The sequence below is a fragment of the Malus sylvestris genome, chromosome 16, assembly GCF_916048215.2.
Source record: "Malus sylvestris chromosome 16, drMalSylv7.2, whole genome shotgun sequence".
NCBI classification, from domain to species: Eukaryota; Viridiplantae; Streptophyta; class Magnoliopsida; order Rosales; family Rosaceae; genus Malus; species Malus sylvestris.
The window spans coordinates 6,363,462-6,386,645 of record NC_062275.1 but is presented as its reverse complement, the minus strand read 5'-3'; the positions used below and the strand labels follow the sequence as shown (position 1 = coordinate 6,386,645).

The 23,184-nt window shown below is 35.0% G+C and overlaps 1 protein-coding gene across 1 annotated transcript; it reads left to right on the top strand.

Moving 5' to 3' along the window:
• The first annotated feature begins 8,191 nt into the window (after positions 1 to 8,191).
• LOC126607854 (cysteine-rich receptor-like protein kinase 10) lies at positions 8,192 to 10,822 on the top strand. Its single transcript, XM_050275560.1, has 8 exons — positions 8,192 to 8,218; positions 8,302 to 8,566; positions 8,924 to 9,055; positions 9,226 to 9,347; positions 9,506 to 9,716; positions 9,813 to 10,053; positions 10,160 to 10,313; positions 10,438 to 10,822. Exons 1-8 carry the CDS (start codon positions 8,192 to 8,194, stop codon positions 10,609 to 10,611), a joined length of 1,326 nt encoding a protein of 441 aa, XP_050131517.1. The 3' UTR covers positions 10,612 to 10,822.
• Positions 10,823 to 23,184: the final 12,362 nt, after the last annotated feature.

Genomic DNA, 23,184 nt, shown 5'->3' with positions numbered 1-23,184 from the left:
GAAGCATCAACAGACTTCAAAAAAATTGTCTTTCTCTTGGAGTATACCATGAAGTTGATGATAGATAATCTGGTCGGGCCGGTCCATCCGTCACACATGATTGTGCAACCATTAGTTTCCCACTTTGACCTCAACTTGTTAACATACTCGCCAATGTCTTTATACTCCATATCCAAATATTTGTTTCTTATCTCATAGGGAGTGGGAGGTTGTACTCCAACACCGGCCTGTTGACATCCCACTACCATATTTTTGAAATGATGTGATGATGCCTTCGCAGCAGGGACATTTTCATAGATAAAGAACTTGCTAATTAGACGCCCCATTCCCTCCTTCACATTACCTCCCTTGAAATAACTCCAAACACTCTTTTGACGTGCGTTGGATGACTTATATAAACTTGGGGCTATTGGTGGTGTTGGTTGTGATTCTCTAAGACTGCCTCCCCGTCTCATTTGTGCACCACCACTTGTCCCGGAACCTTGTCCCCTATTAGGAATTTTATGAAGGTGTTCTATTTCCCATGCTGACTGTTTGGAGGCACGTAATGCTTGTTTCAAACTGCGTCGTTCTTCAGGTCCCATGTCATCATCACATTCGTCCTCATCGTCATCATCATCACTGTCAACCGCTTGGCCATAAACTTCTCCCCGTAGCCCAGCTCGAATATTTTCCATTCCTTGTGTCATCTTTTCCTTCTGCTGTTTTTTATTTTTTAATAATGTGCTGATGAATGCCTTCACTTCTGGGGGGACACTATCGCATCGTTGGACATTTTTTGCTGGATCTAATCCACTAAGATGGTACTTAAGTCGTGTCACTCCACCACTCTTCATTACCTGACCACAATATTTGCAAATTGTGCCATGTTTGTTTCCGTCTATTGGGTCGCCATGTTCTCAAGCTGGATCACGTTTACTAGCTCCACTAGACATCTTAAACGTACCTACATTTATTTTTCATGAAAATTAGACAAAAGAATTAAATAATAAAGTTTTTTAAGAGAACCTAAATAATAAAGTTATTCTACAGAAGAATACAATATGAAGTAAAGAAAATGATTGTAAAAATTTAAGTAATTAAAAAAATAATATGGAATAATAAAACCTAATATTAATGAATAATAATCCAATTTGATAAAAAAATAATCCTAATATAAATGATGAATAATATTCCTTTTTGATAATAATCCTAATATAAATAATCCTACTATAAATGATGATAATTATGTTTCATGAAAATAATCCTAATATAAAACATAGTGATGACTAATATTCCTTTTTGATAATAATCCAATTTAATAATAATCCACTTTAATAATAATCCAATTTAATGAATAATCCAATTTGATAATAAAAAAAACCTAATATTAATGAATAATCCAATTTGATAATAAAAAAAACCTAATATTAATGAATAAAAATGAATAATTCGTTTTTTTTTTCCTAAGTTTTGGACCTTTTGGTTCAACCCAACCCAACCCAAGTGTGGTTATGTTTGAGAATTGGGCCTAAGGTCAAGTTTGGAGAGTACATGGAGTGGGCTTTAATGAATAGTCCAATTTGATAATAAGACAATTTAATGAATAATCCAATTTAATGAATAATAATCCAATTTTATAATAATCTAATTTAATGAATAATAATCCAATTTGATAATAAAAAAACCTAATATTAATGAATAATAATCCTATTTGATAATAAAACCTAATATTAATAAAATAATAAATAACATTAAACATATTAAAATTATCCTAGGGAATAATTATACAACATTACTTAATTACTTACAAAAATTAACAAGTAATTGTTAACATTACTTAACTACTTACAAAAATTAACATGCAAGTATTAATTACTTAAAAAAATTAACATACGAGTCCACACAAATTTATTTGTTGTATAAATTACAATAATATAAATATAAGTTTGTAAACTTACCTTAAATATGGAACCCTTTGTGTTCAAGCTTTGGAATGGATCTGGAATGGCTTTGAAAATGGTAAGGGAAATAAAATAATAAATAACATTAAACATATTAAAATAATCCTAGGGAATAATTATACAACATTACTTAATTACTTAAAAAAAATTAACATGTAATTGTTAACATTACTTAATTACCTACAAAAATTAACATGCAAGTATTAATTACTTAAAAAAATTAACATACGAGTCCATACAAATTTATTTGTTGTTGTATAAATTACAATAATATAAATATAAGTTTGTAAACTTACCTTAAATATGGAACCCTTTGTGTTCAAGCTTTGGAATGGATCTGGAATGACTTTGAAAATGGTAAGGGAAGAAGAAGAAACGAAATTGCTATGAGGGAATGCCTCTGATACTCCAACTCTCATAAGGTTTTGCACATGCTCTGAGGGAATATAAGTATATAACAAAGAGTGGAACATGGTTTTGCCTGTGAAAGCATATCACAGACTCACAGTGATACACGGTTTCATTATTAAAGTTCTATTATTCGTTGTCCATTGTCTGCAATTGTAAAAAGTGATTGAAAAATTAGTGAGGTGAGTCAGATGGGGTCAATCAACCACAGAGGCACACACACAGACATGCTATTATTCGTTGTCCATTGTCTACAATTGTAAAAAGTGATTGAATAATTCATGAGGTGAGTCAGATGGGTCACTCAACCACAGAGGCACACACACACAGAGACATGCCATCACACACGCACACAACACACGCACACATATCACACACGCATACGGCTTTCTCTCTCTCTCTCTCTCTCTCTCATTCTCGATCCTTCTCTCTTCTTCTCTGAGTCTGAGGCGCCGGACCTCTCTTCTCCCCCTTCTCCATTCGACCCACACCCACACACAGATCTCCCCCTTCTCTATCCTTCTCCATCCTTCTCTCTTCTTCTCTGAGGCCCTCGATCATTCTCTCTTCTTCTCTGAGGCGCATGACCTCTCTTCTCCCCCTTCTCCTTTCGACCCACACACACACAGATCTCCCCCTTCTCGATCCTTCTCTCTTCTTCTCTGAGGCCCTCGATCCTTCTCTCTTCTTCTCTGAGGCCTGACCTCTCTTCTCCCCCTTCTCCATTCGACCCACACACACACAGATCTCCCCCTTCTCCCACTCTCTCGATCCTTCGCTGCCATTGATCGTGGGTCTGCCGAAGTCGAACTTGGCTCAGTCGTCTCTGGTGGTGCGCCGCTGAGCAAGGAGTTGGCCCAGTCATCGATATTTCAGGTGAGATTCCATTGAAAGTTTCAATTTGAAACCCTAAGCCCTAAACCGATATCACATATGTTGAATCGTTGATGCATGCGTGAAATTTGAAGCTTATATGTGAAATTTAAGTTAAAATTCGTGTTTTTGCAAGGTTTTTGGGACGAAATGGGCTCGGGAATAGGCACACCATCTCCGGCGTCCGATATCGGAGTCCGATTGCACCGTTCAACGAAATTTCTCGATATTTCCAAAATATCGCGATATTATCGATAAATATCGCGATATTTGGACGAAAACCACACGGAAACCAGTTTAAATATCCATTACCCGAAAAATCGATATTATCGGCGATATTTCGCCGATAATATCGATATTTAAATCCATGCCCATGATTAATTGATCAAATGACATGTCATTTAAATCTATTCAACTCTTGTCCATACCTAATGTCATCCGAAAATAAAGAAACAATACCTTATATTATCCATTAAAAAATGGTAGTTATTTTTAACAAGAAAAACAACAAGATGTAGAAAAACATACAAAGAAAGTAAGTAAAATTAATCAATTTTTTATTTAAAAGGTGGATAGAAAATGTACCAAGCTAAGAATTAAGCACCCTTGACCTAATCTCTATAGTTAATCCAAAATATATGAACTACAAAAGAAACAATCTATTAATCTTCAGTCGTGAAGATAACCCAAAAAGGTTGACAATTCAAACCAAGTTTTCAAGCTATACCTACTCCTGGTCTACCATTGTAGATTTTCCGGTTTAAAGTTTCAATGTATATTTCATGTATATTGGTACAAGAGTGATTCTGGGTATATTTGAGAAGAGAGAGGGAAAAGAGATGGGAATGATGGTTGTAGCAAGCAGCCGACAAGAAAGAATAAGGTGTGTTGCCTACCTAATCTAAACCTTTCACAAAAACATTGCCCCAATCAATCTCCTCCCTTAAATCAAGGGAACTATGATTTACATACCCTTACCCTAAAGATTACAATGAGCCTTATTCTAGAGATTTACCCTAGGGGTCACCTTGGTAGTAGACTCCATATGCAGCATCAGTAGATGCAACATCAATCATATGCAGCATCACAACAGCCATCAATTTAAAATAATACTCTAGTTTGTGGATAAATTTAGATTGGAGGGAAGGGAAGCAAGTTGGTCTACTATCTTAAATGAGTTCACATGTTTGGTAGCAGGTAGGGCGGTAGTGGAGCTGGTGGTTTGATTGAGTTGCCATTGGTCTTGGCGGCAATGACCGTGGAGATATTATGTAAGAGTTTAGAACTACTGGGAGTTTGATGACATTACAATATGTAGTAATTCAAAGTCAAATACTACTAATTTAAAATAAATTGCAGAAGGCAAATGTCCCTATTTGAGCCGTCTCCAGGCTCTAAACCTACTCTTGGTCTGCCATCAATTATCACTTAAAAATTAGATAAACTCACTTAAAAATTAGCTAGGAATGGGTAATCAACCAGCTACTGCTGAAAGAGAGAGGTTTTGCAGGAGTAGTTCGTTGATTTTTTGGGGTGTATCTGAAGAAAAATAGAGTGACAAACAATATATATATTCTCTCTCTCTAACTGTGAACATGAAACTCATTCCCACGCGCATCTACAAGGGAAAATCATGGCAAGATACGACAAGCAACTATTGGTTCATGATGGAAGGTCCAACCCCATGTGATTTCTTGGGTAGCAAATACGATATACATATCCAATTAGAAAATGAATTTGAAAGTAGGGGATTCAATCGACATCAACTTGAAAGCAGGGGATTTCTTTAACCGCTCAAGTATATAATCAATCCATGTAAACATATTGACAACCATACATTCACTCGACAGAAACCCTAGAAATCACTTAGCAAGACTTATAGAATCAGAAAAGAGAGAAGATATAGATGGTTGTAGTGGCTTACAAGAACTCCGACGGTACTCCGGAATCTCCGATATAACTCCAAAAATTTCGATTGAGTCTTTGATTGCCCCGAGTAGAATCGAGAGTGAGGGAAAAGGAAACGGTTGTGGGAGAGAATGAAGGCTGCGTTGGGAAAAAGAAAAAAGGAGCGCGCTTTATTTCATCTAAAACACTGAGCGCCTATAATTTGTTCGCACTTAAACTCTCTCCGTCGTGGGGCGCATCGCAAACAATTTGTTTAAGACGACATATATAACTATTTACGACACTATTTATGACACTATTTACAACATTACTTATAGCAGTGTTGCAAATATTTTCGCGCTAACAAATGTCGCGCAAATTTCCTTTTATTTACGACAGCAGTGTAATTTGACACAAAAAAACTGTCGCAAAACGACATTTTTCTTGTAGTGTATTTTAGTACACTAGAAACTTCTTAAGGCTCGCTTACTAATCCATAATCAAAATGGGAGGAATTAAACTGATGAGAAGTTGGAATTGGGTTCTTATTGTAGCTGTTTACCAAAGTTTTCTTTTTTCTTTTTTTTTTAAAGGGGACAACTGGTGGCAAGCCACAGTTATCCACCTATTTCAGGGGCTGGAAAGATTACAGAGGCATTTCAGTCTCCTCCTGATCACAAGTATGGCTTCCACAACAGCAGCGGGTTTACTAAAGTTTTATGGATCAGAGTAAAAATAACATTGATTTCATATAAGTTGTTTACTAATTTACCAGAATTAGAATATAATCCAATACGATTACTAAAATGCCCTTATCCAGACTATATAATAAAAAAATATTATTTATATACTAATTAATAAAAAAATTATATTATTATTATTTTTAGTATATTCTAATTAGCATTTTATTAAAAGATAGAAAATAAATAAATAAAAATAAAAGAAACCCTAACCAATCTTATCTTTTTCTCTTTCGTTCAAAAAAAAAAAAAAAATTCTCATCTTTCTGTTCATAGAAACCCACTCCTCATCGACGCCATCGTAACTCTCTCTCAATCCATTGCATTATGATTTCAAGATTATATGTTTCAAGTTCAAAGTGTCTAATGGCAAGTGGATTTGGGTTGGGTTGATGGCCTGGGGTGGTTGCGATAATGAGTGAAGGAATGGCACTTGACAAGGGCGCTGGGCAGCAAAGGATGGATCTGCTCTGGTAATGCGAAGGGTGGTGTTATAATTTTAAAAATAAAGTGAGGGTATAATTGGTTGAAGATTTGCATTCCGAATTCTCTATAGCACTTGGAATTGGATTACCATATATATCTAAGGGATTCAATTCCTCTTATATAAGAAATTGGATTCCAAAATTTGTGTGGATCCCATTGTTTTTTTAAGGAAAATTAATGAAAAGGGTTTGAAAACTTTAAGTTTTAATAATAAGGACAAAATAAATGGTAAAGTGAATAGTATCAGGATTGACTTTTTAGTGTAAAAATATGATTTTTCATTAAAATAAACAGTGCCAGATGCTTTTCGTTAAAGTTCATTGTTTTTAATTCTTCAATAATTAGTAAACACAAGAGTGCTTTGCTTTTTGTGGACCGATTTGATGATGTACTATCACCGCCTAGGTTTTTCTAACATTCGTGATTTCAATGTCTACGGTGGTGTTTAAACATTTTTTTGTTTTTATTTTGATAAGAAAAAGAAACTCATAGAGGATAAAACCGCAAGTAAAATTAGTTTTTTTTTTTGTTTTTTTTTGTCGGAACATGTAAAATCAGTTTTAGTACAATTGAAATGTACGGTCTAGGTCACACACAAAGGTAGAGTGCAAGCCAAACAAGAGTATTTAAGCTACTGATCTCTACACTAGTAATCTATCTGCAAAAAAAATTTGTCTCTTTAAAAATTTGATTCCAAGAAATGTTTTGAAAAAAGGCCATTAGACTTCTAACATCCGTGATAATACTTCTGATTCTCCAAAGAACTCAAGACCTCCCTTCAATCGCATCAATTATAAGCTTTGAGTCTTCTTTTACGCATGTTATGAAAAGTATATAAAACAACTTCCTTTGTTTTTTGGGATACTTTGGATTCGGTCCTTAGTTATGAATATTCTTTGATTAAAACCTTGTCGATTTTTAATTTTTGATCGAGGTCCCTGAAATTAATATGATAATTTATTTTTAGGTACGTTACTATATTTTTTAAATTAAAAATTAGAAATTTTAGTTGTTTATATAAATGAGATTTAAATAATAAAAAATTCATAATTTGTGGGATTTAAAATATTAAAATATAAATATACTATTGTGTGTGTATATATATATATATATATATATATATATATATATATATAAACATGGGTACATTCATCAAAATTAACCAAAAAAATTATAAACATGGGTACATTCTTCAAAATCACAAAAAAAATAATATTATGCTTAATAAAATTAGTAAATTTCTTCGATTAAACTTGACATGGATACAATTTAAATCAAAGAAAAAAGAATGTACCCATATAAGTTTAAAAATGGATTAGAAAAAAATTGAATAGATTTTATATAAAAAAAATGGTACATTTTACATATAACAAATTAGTATATTTAAGAATGAGTATATTTTAAGATTAAAAAGTTTTACATGAATGGGTACATATAATTAGCATGGGTACATTTAGCAAAATAAAAAGTACAAATAAAAAATATATATGGGTACAACTACAAATAAACTTTAAAAAATATGGGCACAAAAAGAAATTAATATATGGGTACAAATGAATACTGAAAAGAAAATTGGTACAAATTAAAAATGGGTACAAACTATAACTAAAAATATATGATAAAAAATTTAGTCATAAATATAAATATACTAATTGTAACATTTTTAACATTAAATGAATATATTTAGAAATAAAAAAATATTTTATTATTGAAATAATTAATGTTGTTATTAATACCCAAGGACCTTGATAAAAAATTGAAAAGGAATAAAATTTTAATCAATGGAGTAGCAAAAGAAAGGATGAGAACCTAATTTATCCTAGAAAAAATGTTATAATCTGGTACGTCGACTGCATGTTGCGCTACTCTAACAAGGAGAAGGTAACGGCCAACGAAGAAAGCCGATTTTACGAGGTACTGGAGGCGAGTGTGAATGAGTTGGCCTTTCAGGCTTCCAATAAAAGCAATATGTTTGCGACCAAAAAGTTTCGGGGTCCATTTCGCTGCAAGTGCTTGGGCAGTGCACACAGGACTTGTCCTCTGGAGATTGCTATTGGTGTCTTCAGGGAGCCATAGCAGAAGTTGTTCCCAGAATACAAGAAGGCGGACGACTTCTACGTCCCAGTTGCCGTCTTACGATTGAAGTTTCCCGCTACTTATACCTCCCCAACCCCTCCTCCTCACCGCCGCTTCCTCCTCCGCCAGACTCCAACAGGGCAAGGCCTAAAGGTGCCTTAAACTTATTAATTCGCTTCCGAGTCTATCATCTCCATCTTCATCACCACTATTAGTCATTGTCATCATTCCTTAATAATTTGTTTGATTTTTCATTCCCTTGTTTCGTCAGTTACCTTGATTTCTTCCTTAGTTTGTATTCGTTGATTTTGCTAGTTTACATTTCTTTGTCATATTGTTTCGCATAAATATTGGGTTTTGCTCCTATAAATAAACAACAAATTTGCACCCGAATTACAACTAAATTCCACCAAACATTCTCAGAATTAATAAAATTGATAATCGTGTTTTAACAATTTCAACTAAAGATATTAATAATTCCAACCTTGTGTAATAATTTTGTTCATACAGGAAGAAGCAGATTATCTCCTTACATAATCATTGTTGGCAGTATTCTTGCTTTTATTGCTGTTACGGTCGTATTAGGCTACTGCTTTGCACGCAGAAGAGCAGTAAGAAACAATGCTCCAAGTCAAGAAAACGGTAAGAAGTAAATAACATGTACTTTAGTTTGTCATATGAAATCAGAAAGAGTGTATATTTCCTTCACCTATTAGAAGGAAAAAAAATGTACTTCCCTATTTCTTAACACTATATATATATATGTTTTTCTAGCTAGTTTCTTACATGTAAGAAATACACTGTTTTCTTAGGTAGGGACGATACAAAGACTCTTGAGTCCTTGCAAATCGACTTGGGAACTATTGAAACCGCTACAAACAAGTTCTCGGACAATAACAAGTTAGGTGAAGGCGGATTTGGTGTCGTTTTTAAGGTATGAAAATGTGAATTTATATATACCCTCATGATTTTGTCGTAGAAATTAGTGATTAGCGACTTTTACCACACAGTGCTTAATGCTTAGTTCAATTTATAGAACTCTAAACAAGTTTTACAACTCTAAACAAGCTTTCTGATGATAAAATATTTCAGGGAACACTTGCTAATGAACAAGAAATAGCAGTGAAGAGGTTGTCAAAGAGCTCCAAGCAAGGTGTACAAGAATTTAAGAATGAGGTTGCATTGGTAGCCAAACTTCAACACAGAAATCTTGTTGGGCTTCTGGGATTTTGTTTGGAAGGAGAGGAAGCCGTACTTGTTTATGAGTATGTGCCTAACCAAAGTCTCGATTATTTTCTTTTTGGTAAGGGTACATCATTTCAGAATTTCTTTGCAATTTCTAACTTAAATTATATACTAATAATACTATTGCATGCTTTTAACGAATTTATGTGAATAGAATCCAAGAAACGTGAACTGCTGGATTGGTCAAGGCGTTGCATGATAATAGGAGGAATCACTCGAGGAATTGTATATCTGCATGAAGATTCAAGGCTTAGAGTTATACATCGTGATTTAAAAGCAAGTAACATTTTGTTAAATGAAAATATGAATCCAAAAATATCAGAATTTGGTATGGCAAGAATGTTTGGAGTCGATGATCAAACTCAAGGAAACACCAAAAGAATTGTCGGCACCTAGTAAGTTGCAAGTCATATATATATATATATGTATATATACTTTCCTCTATTTAGTTAATTATCTCTTACATATTCCAATTCTTATCTGTTTGTGCTTGCAATTCAGTGGTTACATGACTCCAGAGTATGCAATGGAGGGATTGTATTCAATAAAATCTGTTGTATTTAGCTTCAGAGTACTTTTGCTTGAGATCATAACAGGGAGAAAGAACTTTTTAGGTTTTCATCCGACAAATGGTGCACCGACTCTTATAGGCTATGTACGTGAAGTCTTTACTTGAGTTAGCTTATACAAAAATATCTCAAACAAATTAATGTAGGTATATAGAAATTTATAATCAATATATCACTACATTCTTAATTAGCATGAAATTATAATTGTAGGCTTGGAAATTATGGAATGAAGGGAAAGTGTTGGAGTTGATGGATCCGTTGTTGAAAGGCTCATGCAGTCCAAATGAATTCCTGAGATACGTTCACACGTACATATCGGATTATTGTGTGTTCAAGAAAATGCAAACAACAGGCCGACCATGTCATCAGTTGTTCTTATGTTGAAAAGTGAAGCCATTAGTCTATCTAAGCCTGATCGACCAGCCTTCTTTACAGGGAGATGCATTGATCACCATGATCAAGTAGCAGTAAGTGCTCACAATTGCTCGGTCAATGGCTTGACGATTTCTAATGTTGTGGCCCGTTGGGCAAGAGATGAGGACATATATCATTGGAATCCATTAAATATATATTTACACGTTTTTACAGCAATCGTGTTGATTTTCAAAGTATATTTTGTATTTTTATCATGATATCATTACAATTGTACAACAATATATAAGGAGATTGACTCCTTGATTTACACCACAAAGGTGGCTTAGGGAAGACAATCGACAAAATGGTTTAGGGTAGACAAACTCCTTGAATTAAGGAGTTGACACAAAATTGATTGACACAAAGTTGTGATTAACACAAAGTTGACACAAGGTTGATTGACACAAAGTTGAAGTTGTGATTGACACAAAGTTGACACAAGGTTGATTGACACAAAGTTGCTTCCAATACGCCCCCTCAAGTTGGATCCAGGAGGTTTATGGATCCAAGCTTGGACAGAAGTCGCTGAAACTGATGAGAAGCCAAAGGCTTTGTGAAGATGTCGGCCAGTTGGTCGAAGCTTTTTGTATAGTGTGTCTGAATCACCTACGACTGCACCTGTTCCTGAACGTAATGGCAGTCAACTTCAATGTGTTTCGTCTGCTCGTGAAACATTGGGTTTGATACTATATGCATGGCTGCCTGATTGTCACAAAATAAGGACATAGGAAGAGTTGTAGGAACACTTAAATCGTACAGAAGCCTTTTGAGCCAAATCAACTCACACGCAGTTGAAGCCATGTCACGATACTTAGCTTCGTCACTTGACCTGGCGATAACAGTTTGCTTCTTATTTTTCCATGTGACCAAGTTTCCACCGACAAAGGTACAGTAGCCAGTTGTGGACTTGCGATCGATGGCATTCCGTGCCCAATCAACATCGCAATATCCCATGATTTGTGTGTTGTCATTCTTCTGCATAAGGATTCCACGACCTACTGATCCTTTTAAGTAGCGTAAGATCCTTTTAACAAGGGTCAAATGCTCAAGAGTCGGGGAGTGCATGAATTGGCTCACAAGACTTACAGAATATGTGATGTCGAGTCTAGTGATTGTTAGGTAGATTAGCTTACCCACCAATCGCTGATAATGGCTGATATCCGTGAGTGGCGTGCCCTTCAAGCTAGGTTTGTGCTTGCTGGCGAGAGAAGTAATGGCCAGTTTAGCATCGCTCATGTTGGCTTCCTTGAGCAAATCCAAGACATAATTTCTTTGGTTAAGAAACAGCCCCTTGTGCAAGGTTGCCACTTTTATACCAAGGAAGTACTTCAATATCCCAAGGTCTTTAATTACAAACCTTTGTCTGATGGACTGTTTAAGGTTGAGGATCTCGTCAGCATTATCACCCTTAATTATCAGATCATCAACATAGATTAGCATAACCAATTTTCCCACAGCTCATGTGCAAACAAATAGTGATGAATTGGCATTGATGCTTATGAAACCAACATTAGTGAGAATTGAGCTTAGTTTGGCATACCAAGCTCGTGGAGACTGTTTCAGGCCATAAATTGGATTTGTGCAATTTGCACACCAAATTCAGTTCATTGATTTGAGAATGCCCTGGTGGCAATTTCATATAGACCTCTTCTTTGAGATCTCTGTGCAAGAATGCATTCTTCACATCCATTTGGTACATGGACCACCCCTTGTTTACTGCCACGGACAATAGCAGTCTCACGGTGTTCATTTTGGCAACAGGTGCAAACGTTTCTTTGTAATCCACCTCGTATGTTTGAGTGAATCCTCGAGCTACCAATCTTGCTTTATGCCTCTCAATTGATCCATCTGGCTTGAATTTGAGTTTATAAATCCATTTTCAACCCACGACTTTCTTGCCTATGGGAAGTTTGGTGATACTCTGTTGATCTAGAGCTTTAAGTTCTTCTTGCATTGCTTCCTTCCAAACCTCTTGGTTGTTGGCCTCATGGAAATTCTGAGGCTCTTTGTAACTTGATATGGTGCTTAGGAATGCAGCATGGGCTAGTGTCACTCTCTTGTACGGCACATATTGGGAGATGGGATGTGTGGGTTTGTAGATGACAAAGTTTTAAAGTCTTGTGGGAGTTTTCCTAACACGCATTTGATTGTGTCGAGGAGCAGGAAGAGTTGTCTCACACTCGTTCACATTTTAGACCGTATTATGAGGGTCATCTTGATTATCACCATCTTGATGCTGTGTACCATCAGAGTGAGACCCTTCATTGCTACTTTCATTGAGAGATGCATCAATGTTGACATGACTGAGATCTTGTTATTGAGGAGCCTCAAGTTCAATTCTTGGTAGTGGGAATACATCCAAGATGTCATCCTCTTGACTTGTGATTTCATGTGACTTGCTGAAAAAAGGATTAGTTTCATGGAATCAAACATCTTTGGACACAATCAATCTTCTTAGTTGAGGATTATAACACTTATATCCCTTTTGTGTAGATGAATAACCAAGAAAAATACATTTAACAGCTCTAGGATCCAATTTATCTCGGTGATGAGATTGAATAAGCACAAAACAGATGCAGCCAAAAACTTGAAGGTGTGAGAGATCAATTTTACTTCCTTTCATGACCTCTAGGGGAAACTTGAAATCCAAGACTCGGCTGGGTAATCTATTGATGATATAAGCAGCTGCCATAACCCTTCGGGACCAAAATTTCTTTGGTACATTCATTTGTAGCATTAGTGCTCTTGTTTTTTCAAGTAAGTCAAGGTTTTTGCGTTCGACTACACCATTTTGTTGAGGTGTGCCAACACAACTTGTTTGATGCATAATGCCATGAGTGCTTAAATATTGTTTCATGATATGGGACATATATTCGGTGCCATTGTCAGACCTTAAGGTTTGAATTTGAGAGGAGAAATGGTTTTTAACAAGGTTATGAAAGTCCTTAAATACTTCCATAATCATTCTTAGACTTTAGAATAAATAACCATGTGACTTGAGAGAAATCATCAACAAAGATCACAAAATACTTATAACCATCAAAAGATTCACTAGTTGGTCCCCATACATCTGAATGAACTAGTTCAAAACACTTACTAGCCCTGGACAAGGAAGAGTTAAAAGGTAATCTAGTGGCCTTAGACAAGTGGCATGTTTCACATGAAATAATATCATCCCTTAAGTTTGGAAATAAAGTTGACAAAATGGGTGGAGAAGCGTGAGCTAAACGTTGATGCCACAATTGATTATCTTGAATGAGATTGAACTTGGCTTGGAACCCTCTGGGATTGCTTTTTGATATGTAATAGAGACCTTCTAAATAAAACCCTTCACCAATCGTCTTCTTGGTGGCACAGTCCTGAAAGATGACATTGTTGTTGGAAATGTGCCCTAAAGCCAATCATGTGATGATACTTTACGGACATTTCACATGTTAAACTAATCTAGTTTAACATATAAAGGGCATAGATTATTGTTTGAGCCGTCTCATATAAATGTTATATGCTTAAACAATAAAGTCCAAGGAATATGTGATTGGGAGAATGTAATCTAATGAAGTTAGATTCTTGAGACCATTCTTTCGTAGACACATCCTAAACGTTCCTGATCATAGGATTGCCAATTGGGCATTGACAGTCCGTCAAGATCGGTACGTACTATGTCTTCTCTCAGGGAGAGTGATTAGTCTCTAGTCATTGGTGTGTGTGACATCAAGACAAGTACGGTAGGTGCTCAATAGAGAATGAGTTCACTGAACGCGATCAACGAAGAGTTCTCATATTCCATGTCACATGAGAACTCATGGTTGGGATAATGCAAAGTAGTCCTTTGACCTGAGGCATCATAGTTGTCTTGTGGTTAAGACCTTGATCTTTGATTATGTCAAAGTCATCCCACCAGGAGGGTGTCCACGGCATCGTTGGGGTCAAGCCGCTTAGCTATGGAGACAAGTGAATGCGCAACAAGGGATCTCTAACCTTCAAACCGTTTGAAGGAGAATACTCTCTGATATGATTTGAATCTCTGGCCAGAGTATGAATGAGATTTGGGAATGCGTTCCTAATCACATTCAAGGTAATCATATAAGCACAAGACACACATTGGATAGTAGACATGAGAAAATAAACTATCAAACCAAACAATGTGGTCAAGAGTATTAGATTAGAGAAGGACCGTATTGCATTTGTAATCCCAGACTGAATAGGTTCTCCACCTCTTCTGATTAGCTTGGGTAACCATGACATACGGCTAGGTGTCACTCATGGTTTGTGGAAGCCCTAAACGTGTGTAATCACTAAAGGGAGAATTGAAAATAGTTTCAATTCACAATCGATGTAAAATGGTTTTAATCGCCCACTACCTCGCTAAAAGGAACCTAATGGATCGTACACCGTGTAAGGTAGAGATGGACGAAATAAATGAAATGAGTAAGATTAATTGAATGGTTTAATTATTTATGGCAAGGATTAATTAATATGTTAATTAATCAAACGAATAAGTTCGTTAAAGACCACGGGATAGTTTTGGACCTTAAGGCCCAATGGGCTTCGAACGTCAAGCCCATTAACTTAAGTTGTATGACAATTTAATGAATAAAGATTCATTAAAGCCCAAAAGCCCAAAAATCCCTAAATGGCCGGCCATAAGGGATGAATTAGGGTTGTTTGGTTATTTAGGTCACTTAAAGAAGTGACTATATAAATGACTTTATAACTAAATATTCATTAAGTGAAATAAGGGTTTATTTTTGGGGAAAATGGGTGAGAATTGTCTCTCCATTTTCTCTCTAAAGAGGCCAACACCTTGGAGGTGATTAGCTAGTCATCTAATCCTCCAAGGTCACTCATTCATCATCCAATCTCTCCTTGGTGTAGAGACTTAGAGGTTCTCAATTTTGGGAACTTGGAGAACCTATTCTTCCATCCAAATCCATGGATCTAAGAAGCAAGGAATGAAGGCCCTATCTCTTTGGGTGATTAGCCTTTGCTTATGCAAAGAGGAATCTACAAAGGTATTAATTTCAACTCACTTATTTTTGAGTTGATTATTGGTTCACCAATCTACTAGGCTTTGAATTTCATGGGTAAATGTTTTGTATTTGAGTGCATGTAAGCATGATTCCGCCTTTAATTGTTAATTGCATGCTATATGATGTTGCTCAAATGAACATGTTTTTCAAAATAATTCCTTCAAGTGGTATCAGAGCCTAGGTCTAGTAGTTGGTGAATCCTTTTGTGTTTTGTAGTTCATAAGTTTGTGATCTAAAAGTTGTAATTGTTACAAGCTTTATTCTTGCTTCTTTGAAAGTAAATTTTGTTGGAAAATTTGCTATCTCAAATGTTGTAGATGTTGTTCATATGAGCATGAATATTGGAGCTAAAATTTGGTGCCATGCTTTTGGGAAAATTCGGCCAAAATCAAAGGGTGAATTTTTGGGTTCTTGTTTGACTTGTTAAAAGTGTTTTAATGTGTTCTTTGGAACCCCTAAGTACCCTAGTTTGGTTAGATGTTATTTCCCTTAAGTAAGAATGGTTTTGGAATGTTTTTGGGTGGAAAAAGTTCATGGAAAAATTTGGGTTTTTCATGGATGTTCTTCATTGTTCTTGATGTTCTTGTCAAGAACAAAAAGGTTTGGTGTTTTGATTCAAAGTTTTGATTTATTTCATAAAGTATATGTGATATGTTTTTAAATGATTTATTATGTATTTAAAGTGTTAGATATTTGTATAAATGATGATTGAAATAATTGTGATTGAATTATTTCAAAAACTTATCTTACATATACTTGCATGATTGTTTTTGACAAAACTCACAAATCAACACACACTCCCACCTTATCTTCCCCTAAAACCGGCCACTCCCTCAAAGGGAGTACTTTTGGGGCTTTTATGCAATTACATAAAGTTTTGATACTTTTGTGTATTTGCACTATGGCCCAAAAGTTTACGTTTTTACGTTTAGGTCCAAAAACGCTAAAGGACAAATTGTTTTGATCCTTTAATGATGTTTTTGCATTATTAAAAGTTTGGGTTCTAGTTGTATTTACATGAAGTTGTGACTTTTGTGTATTATACAAAGTGACCCCAAAAGTTTTTGTTATTGCAATATGGCCCAAAAGTTGAGGTTAATTGCATGATGGCCCAAATAGGATGAGAACAAAATTGTTTTGTCTCTTTAAATGAGAATTGGATTTTCATTTTGTTTAGCTCCATTTAAATCAATTTTATGGATACAAAAACCAAATGAAAATGTTGCATTCAATTAATTAGTTAAAGTGTTAATTAATTAAAGGGTGATTATGAACCTAAGCCTAATATAATTGAGCTATGTGAAAGGCGTTTCAAATTTGTTTGAACCATGGGAATGTGTAGATTAAATTTTGGTTGTAATTTGATTTGATCAAATGTTGTAAAAGGGCTTAAGCTCTTCTTTACTTTAAAGTAATTTGTTATATGCAAATGTTGTAATGAGCATAAGCTCACCTTTACTTTGAAGTACTTCTTTCTTGCTTTATATGATATGCATGAAAATGAAGTAGTTGGGTCCAACGCCCATAAGACAACACGCCTTAATGTGATTAAACGCGTAACTAAAATCAATCTTCATTCCTAGACTGAGGTTCAACACAAGGCTCGTGTTGAATCTAAACAAAGGTTCATAATCATCCTTAGGCCCTAAGGCAACTATGTAGTCCATCAAATGAATGCAAAGTTTATGTTAGTAGTATCATATACTCTTGCTTTAAAAATCGTTTTAAAAGCATAGTGGGAGTATTATGTACAACTAAAACAATGAGATGGACCAATAGTTGTTATAGGACCAAAATAGTTTTAATAGAGATTAAAATGTATGTTTATATGTGATGAGACCTAAAACCCTCAACCAAACCAATATTAAGTTGATAAGCGAGAGATGTTTAGAATATCTCTTCGTGGCCTTCCACCGTGGTGGGATCCAATCGTTTATGACTTGTACACCGGCTTCACCCTATCATGGGGGAGTACACAGTGCATGCTTATACTCAGGAGGAATCCATATACATATGATGAGGTGAGTGTAGGCAACGAGGATAGCTATATATCGTATCATCGTGAGGCTATTCTTGAACCCCTTCACACACTAAGCATGGTGGGAAGAACTTAACTAAGTGCAATGGAACCAATATCATATCATTGTGAGGTTACATTCTCTAGAGGCCAAATAAGATGGGTACTTGCATGAGTTGCAAATGAGTAAGCGTACTCTCTCATTATTATTGTTGCTAGCCATATATCGTATCATCGTGAGGTGGGCTTGGTAATAGTGAGCCTCCCATAACCTACTAGGAGTTTCATCCAAAACTCTCGAATTCCTATGAGGGATATGGAATTTGCCAAAAATAGTGGGTGGTGCTATTTGATTTAAAGACCCAAATCAAATGGCTTAAAATCAATCAATTTATATTCGTTATGTATTTGATTACCAATATATTTGCAAACGCTATCCAACACTTGACAAATAAAAGCCGAACGTTTAGTTTACGGACTTGGTACTACAAAACCATAGATTGTCTTTAATGGCTTGTAAAAGTACCAAAGTAGTCTCATCCTCACAATCTTCCTATTGATAATGTATCATTAGAAGAATATGTTAGAAAAGGTCTATCATAAAGAGGACAACACTATTAAATGTCATAATTCTTCAATTACAATTTGTTGTATGAAGAAATAGGAGTTGCTTTGAACAACTCTTAGTCAATGCAAACACTAGTGCTTATTTCTTTGTTAAATGAACAAAGAACTTGAGAAGAAAGCACAAAGGCATGGACACTTTATGTGCCATGATTCTTCACTTACAATTTGTTGTGTGAAGAAATAAGAGTTGCCTTGTACAACTCTTGAAGGTTTGTAATTATGTTTAGAACATAATGGTTGGTTGACAAAAATAGTCCATTAACATGGACTTATGATGATTTTGAATCATTGAATGTTGAAGTGATAAACCACTTAACGAGACGGAAACTAGGCAAGGACTTCACCTTTGTTTCCCTATCCTAATCGTTCACTAAGTTTATTGTAAACTATATAGTGAACAATAACCACATACTCTCCAAAATGTTTGATGTGATAACACAATTGAAAAAAGGTTTCAAGAGAGATAGTGGGAGTTTAGGGACCATGACTAATGTAGTCAAAGGTGAAAGTCAAATAAAGAAGATAAATAACTCCAAGGGAACAAACTTTCTTTATGAAAGGATGGATATTGGAAGGGGTATTTGCAAGAAATGTCTTGCAAGTGTCAAGGACACACCTTTCGAAGGTGTTGTAAAATGTTCTTGAATAGTTCAAAACAGTTGGTTCTTCTACTTGAATGCATGATTCCGTATTAGTGACTATGTTTTACAATCGTTGTAAAAGTGTGGCTAATAAGAAGTAGAAGATTAATGAGAGAAGAGAAAGTACTTCACATTCGAAGCGTGAATCAAATGTAGATCTCTGCGAAAGCAGATGGTACTTACTTCCTCATATGAACTACCAAAGAAATTGGAAAAACATAGATTGTCTTTATATTCCAATTTTAAGGAACTAAATTCCGTCACTATGTGAAATGGATAAATGTTTTGTTTGACAAAACAATGTTCTTTATTAATCAATGATTGGATTATGGTAATCTAATTAATTATCTCTATAGTAGAGATAATATGGTAGTGTTAACTGTTTAGAAAATAATGATGCTTAAAACCCAAAAGGTTGCAAGGTAGTGACTAATCCCAACTAAAGTTGTGATACCTCTAAAACATAAATTACGAGTTGGTGAAAGATGGATGCTTTGGATCGTTAGATCCGGATCCAATACCTTCTTGTTAAAATTGTATGGAGGCGAAATGTTCGAATCTTTATTCTTTTGGAAAGAAGAAAGAATCACAAAGTTGTTGAGGTTAATTCACTTAAATGTTAGTGGCACTTGTCCACAAACATAATATTACTCATGTTGAATAACATTCACCGAAGATCACTCTCGGTTGGACTATAGTTTATTTTGAATAAACACAAGTCCGAATACTTTGCAAAATGTTTCAAAGAAATTCAAGTAATGTAAGTTGATGAGTAAGACATCTAAAGTATTTACCTCCTTAGGTTTGATCCAAGGAAAGGTAACACTTTAGATAAGTTTCCTTGAAAGATATCAAGGAAATAAGCATCATAAGATAATGTATTTCTCCATTAGGAGAAGAACGAACTCGAATAAGATTTAGTTCGTTAGATGTTATCTATTACCCATATATAGGATATATACTTCTAAAAACAATATGATTGTCAATGAGAAGATCTTCCAATATTTTCATGACTCCATAAGATGTAGTTGGAAAGAAAGACAAATCTTAAGCATGTTAAAGATTTGGGGTTGTGTGCTAATAAGCAATATTTGTTTGATAACAATCTTGTAGGATATCCTTAAAATAACTTTTGGATATCGCTTCTATAAACCAACTAACAAATGTTGTTTTGTTGGGTAGTTCATTGTAATTCTACAATGTGATTTGCCTAAAAGCAAATGAACGAGAGATAGAACTCAAAGAATGGGTTCTTTGAGAGACAAGATAGTAATCAACAAATATAACAACCTAGTTCCTATACCACAAGCTCCAAGGTAGTCGATAAGGATTTATAAACCGTCTCAGTTGAATGGTTTTGAACTTTATGACTACATTGAGTGCATATACGATATATACTCAAGGAAATGGTAAAGTACCATTTGACTCGAAATAATGAAACCTTCAAAGCTAATTGGTAGCTTAAGGTGACTACAATCAAAGAGAATGGTTGACTTTAAAGGAACCATTTTTGACGTAGTCTTAGTTTCAATTAATTCGAAGATTGTTAGCTACAACTAAATGGTGATTCAATGTTTTGACATAATATGGGTTTCCGAAACCATTATTAAGATAGTCTTGATAATATATGTCTAAAACTATGAATCACAAGATATGAAAGTTGTAGAGATCCATCCATCATGGATCTTAGCAAGTTAGTGGGAGCTATTTGCATTTTATGAGAAAAAGGATCAAATCGTTTGATTTCTCATAAAGATGTAAATGAATCTTTTGTTTACTAGTTTTACAAAAGATTAGTGGGAGTTAATCATGTTCCTAAAAATTTAAATATATATGATATATTAATTTTGGAAATGAAAAGAATACTTCTTCGTTAAAGTTATGACTTTAATACATTATATGAAGATAGAATGTATATGGGAGATATAGTCTATATACATGGGATGGAAATCTATAATGATATATTTCATGATATAATTGGATTATATCAATCCCTAATAATAGACAATGGATGCTAGGAAGTTTCTCATATGATGATAAACTTCAATAGAAGGACGATTCTAGTGAGACTAGTAAGTTGCCCTTCTCAAAGGGAACGTGCCCCTTTGACTCCCAAAGAAATAATGCGTAAATAGAATCCTTTATGCATACGTAGAAAGGTGATTTATGTATTTCATATTGTATGAAAAACATTGATATGAGTTGTACCTAGAACGGTACAAGACGATATCAGTGCAAGCCCAGGATCAGAACCATGGCAACTGTCAAGTGAGTCCATAAGTATTTAAGAAATACTAAAGGATAAATTCCTCAAAGATCGAGGAAGAATCAAAGTGACGTAATGGAAGCGTAAATGTATTAGATTATGAATCTAATCCATCATTGGATGTTTCTTCATTATGAATGAAGAGATAAACGAATATCTCTTTATTATGACTAAAGAGATATTTGGATGGAAACATTAAAGTAATGACTTTAGTGTGTTCCATTATGAATGCAAAATATATTGCCATATAGAAGTTTACAACAATGTTGTTTGGATGGGAAAGTTCATTTATGAACTCTCTATTCGGTTCCAACCAGAAAGTGTATGACACTAATGGGGCGATAGCTCAAGCCTGGGAATCAAGGTCTCATCAAGATCCGAACACAAATGAGAGACTGAACCACATGATTGAGAATCATGTATAATGGTGACGTCGTTATTCTCAAGGTTGCTTCTATGGATAACACATATAGATATCCACTGTCTAGGCCTACTATTCAGCCATTTATGAAATGACTACAGAAGAGATATCATCATTAATGATCAAGCTGATTGGCTCTAGTGCAAGTGGGAGATTGTTGGAAATGTGCCCTAAAGCCAATCATGTGATGATACTTTACGGACATTTCACATGTTAAACTAATCTAGTTTAACATATAAAGGGCATAGATTATTGTTTGAGCCGTCTCATATAAATGTTATATGCTTAAACAATAAAGTCCAAGGAATATGTGATTGGGAGAATGTAATCTAATGAAGTTAGATTCTTGAGACCATTCTTTCGTAGACACATCCTAAACGTTCCTGATCATAGGATTGCCAATTGGGCATTGACAGTCCGTCAAGATCGGTACGTACTATGTCTTCTCTCAGGGAGAGTGATTAGTCTCTAGTCATTGGTGTGTGTGACATCAAGACAAGTACGGTAGGTGCTCAATAGAGAATGAGTTCACTGAACGCGATCAACGAAGAGTTCTCATATTCCATGTCACATGAGAACTCATGGTTGGGATAATGCAAAGTAGTCCTTTGACCTGAGGCATCATAGTTGTCTTGTGGTTAAGACCTTGATCTTTGATTATGTCAAAGTCATCCCACCAGGAGGGTGTCCACGGCATCGTTGGGGTCAAGCCGCTTAGCTATGGAGACAAGTGAATGCGCAACAAGGGATCTCTAACCTTCAAACCGTTTGAAGGAGAATACTCTCTGATATGATTTGAATCTCTGGCCAGAGTATGAATGAGATTTGGGAATGCGTTCCTAATCACATTCAAGGTAATCATATAAGCACAAGACACACATTGGATAGTAGACATGAGAAAATAAACTATCAAACCAAACAATGTGGTCAAGAGTATTAGATTAGAGAAGGACCGTATTGCATTTGTAATCCCAGACTGAATAGGTTCTCCACCTCTTCTGATTAGCTTGGGTAACCATGACATACGGCTAGGTGTCACTCATGGTTTGTGGAAGCCCTAAACGTGTGTAATCACTAAAGGGAGAATTGAAAATAGTTTCAATTCACAATCGATGTAAAATGGTTTTAATCGCCCACTACCTCGCTAAAAGGAACCTAATGGATCGTACACCGTGTAAGGTAGAGATGGACGAAATAAATGAAATGAGTAAGATTAATTGAATGGTTTAATTATTTAGGGCAAGGATTAATTAATATGTTAATTAATCAAACGAATAAGTTCGTTAAAGACCACGGGATAGTTTTGGACCTTAAGGCCCAATGGGCTTCGAACGTCAAGCCCATTAACTTAAGTTGTATGACAATTTAATGAATAAAGATTCATTAAAGCCCAAAAGCCCAAAAATCCCTAAATGGCCGGCCATAAGGGATGAATTAGGGTTGTTTGGTTATTTAGGTCACTTAAAGAAGTGACTATATAAATGACTTTATAACTAAATATTCATTAAGTGAAATAAGGGTTTATTTTTGGGGAAAATGGG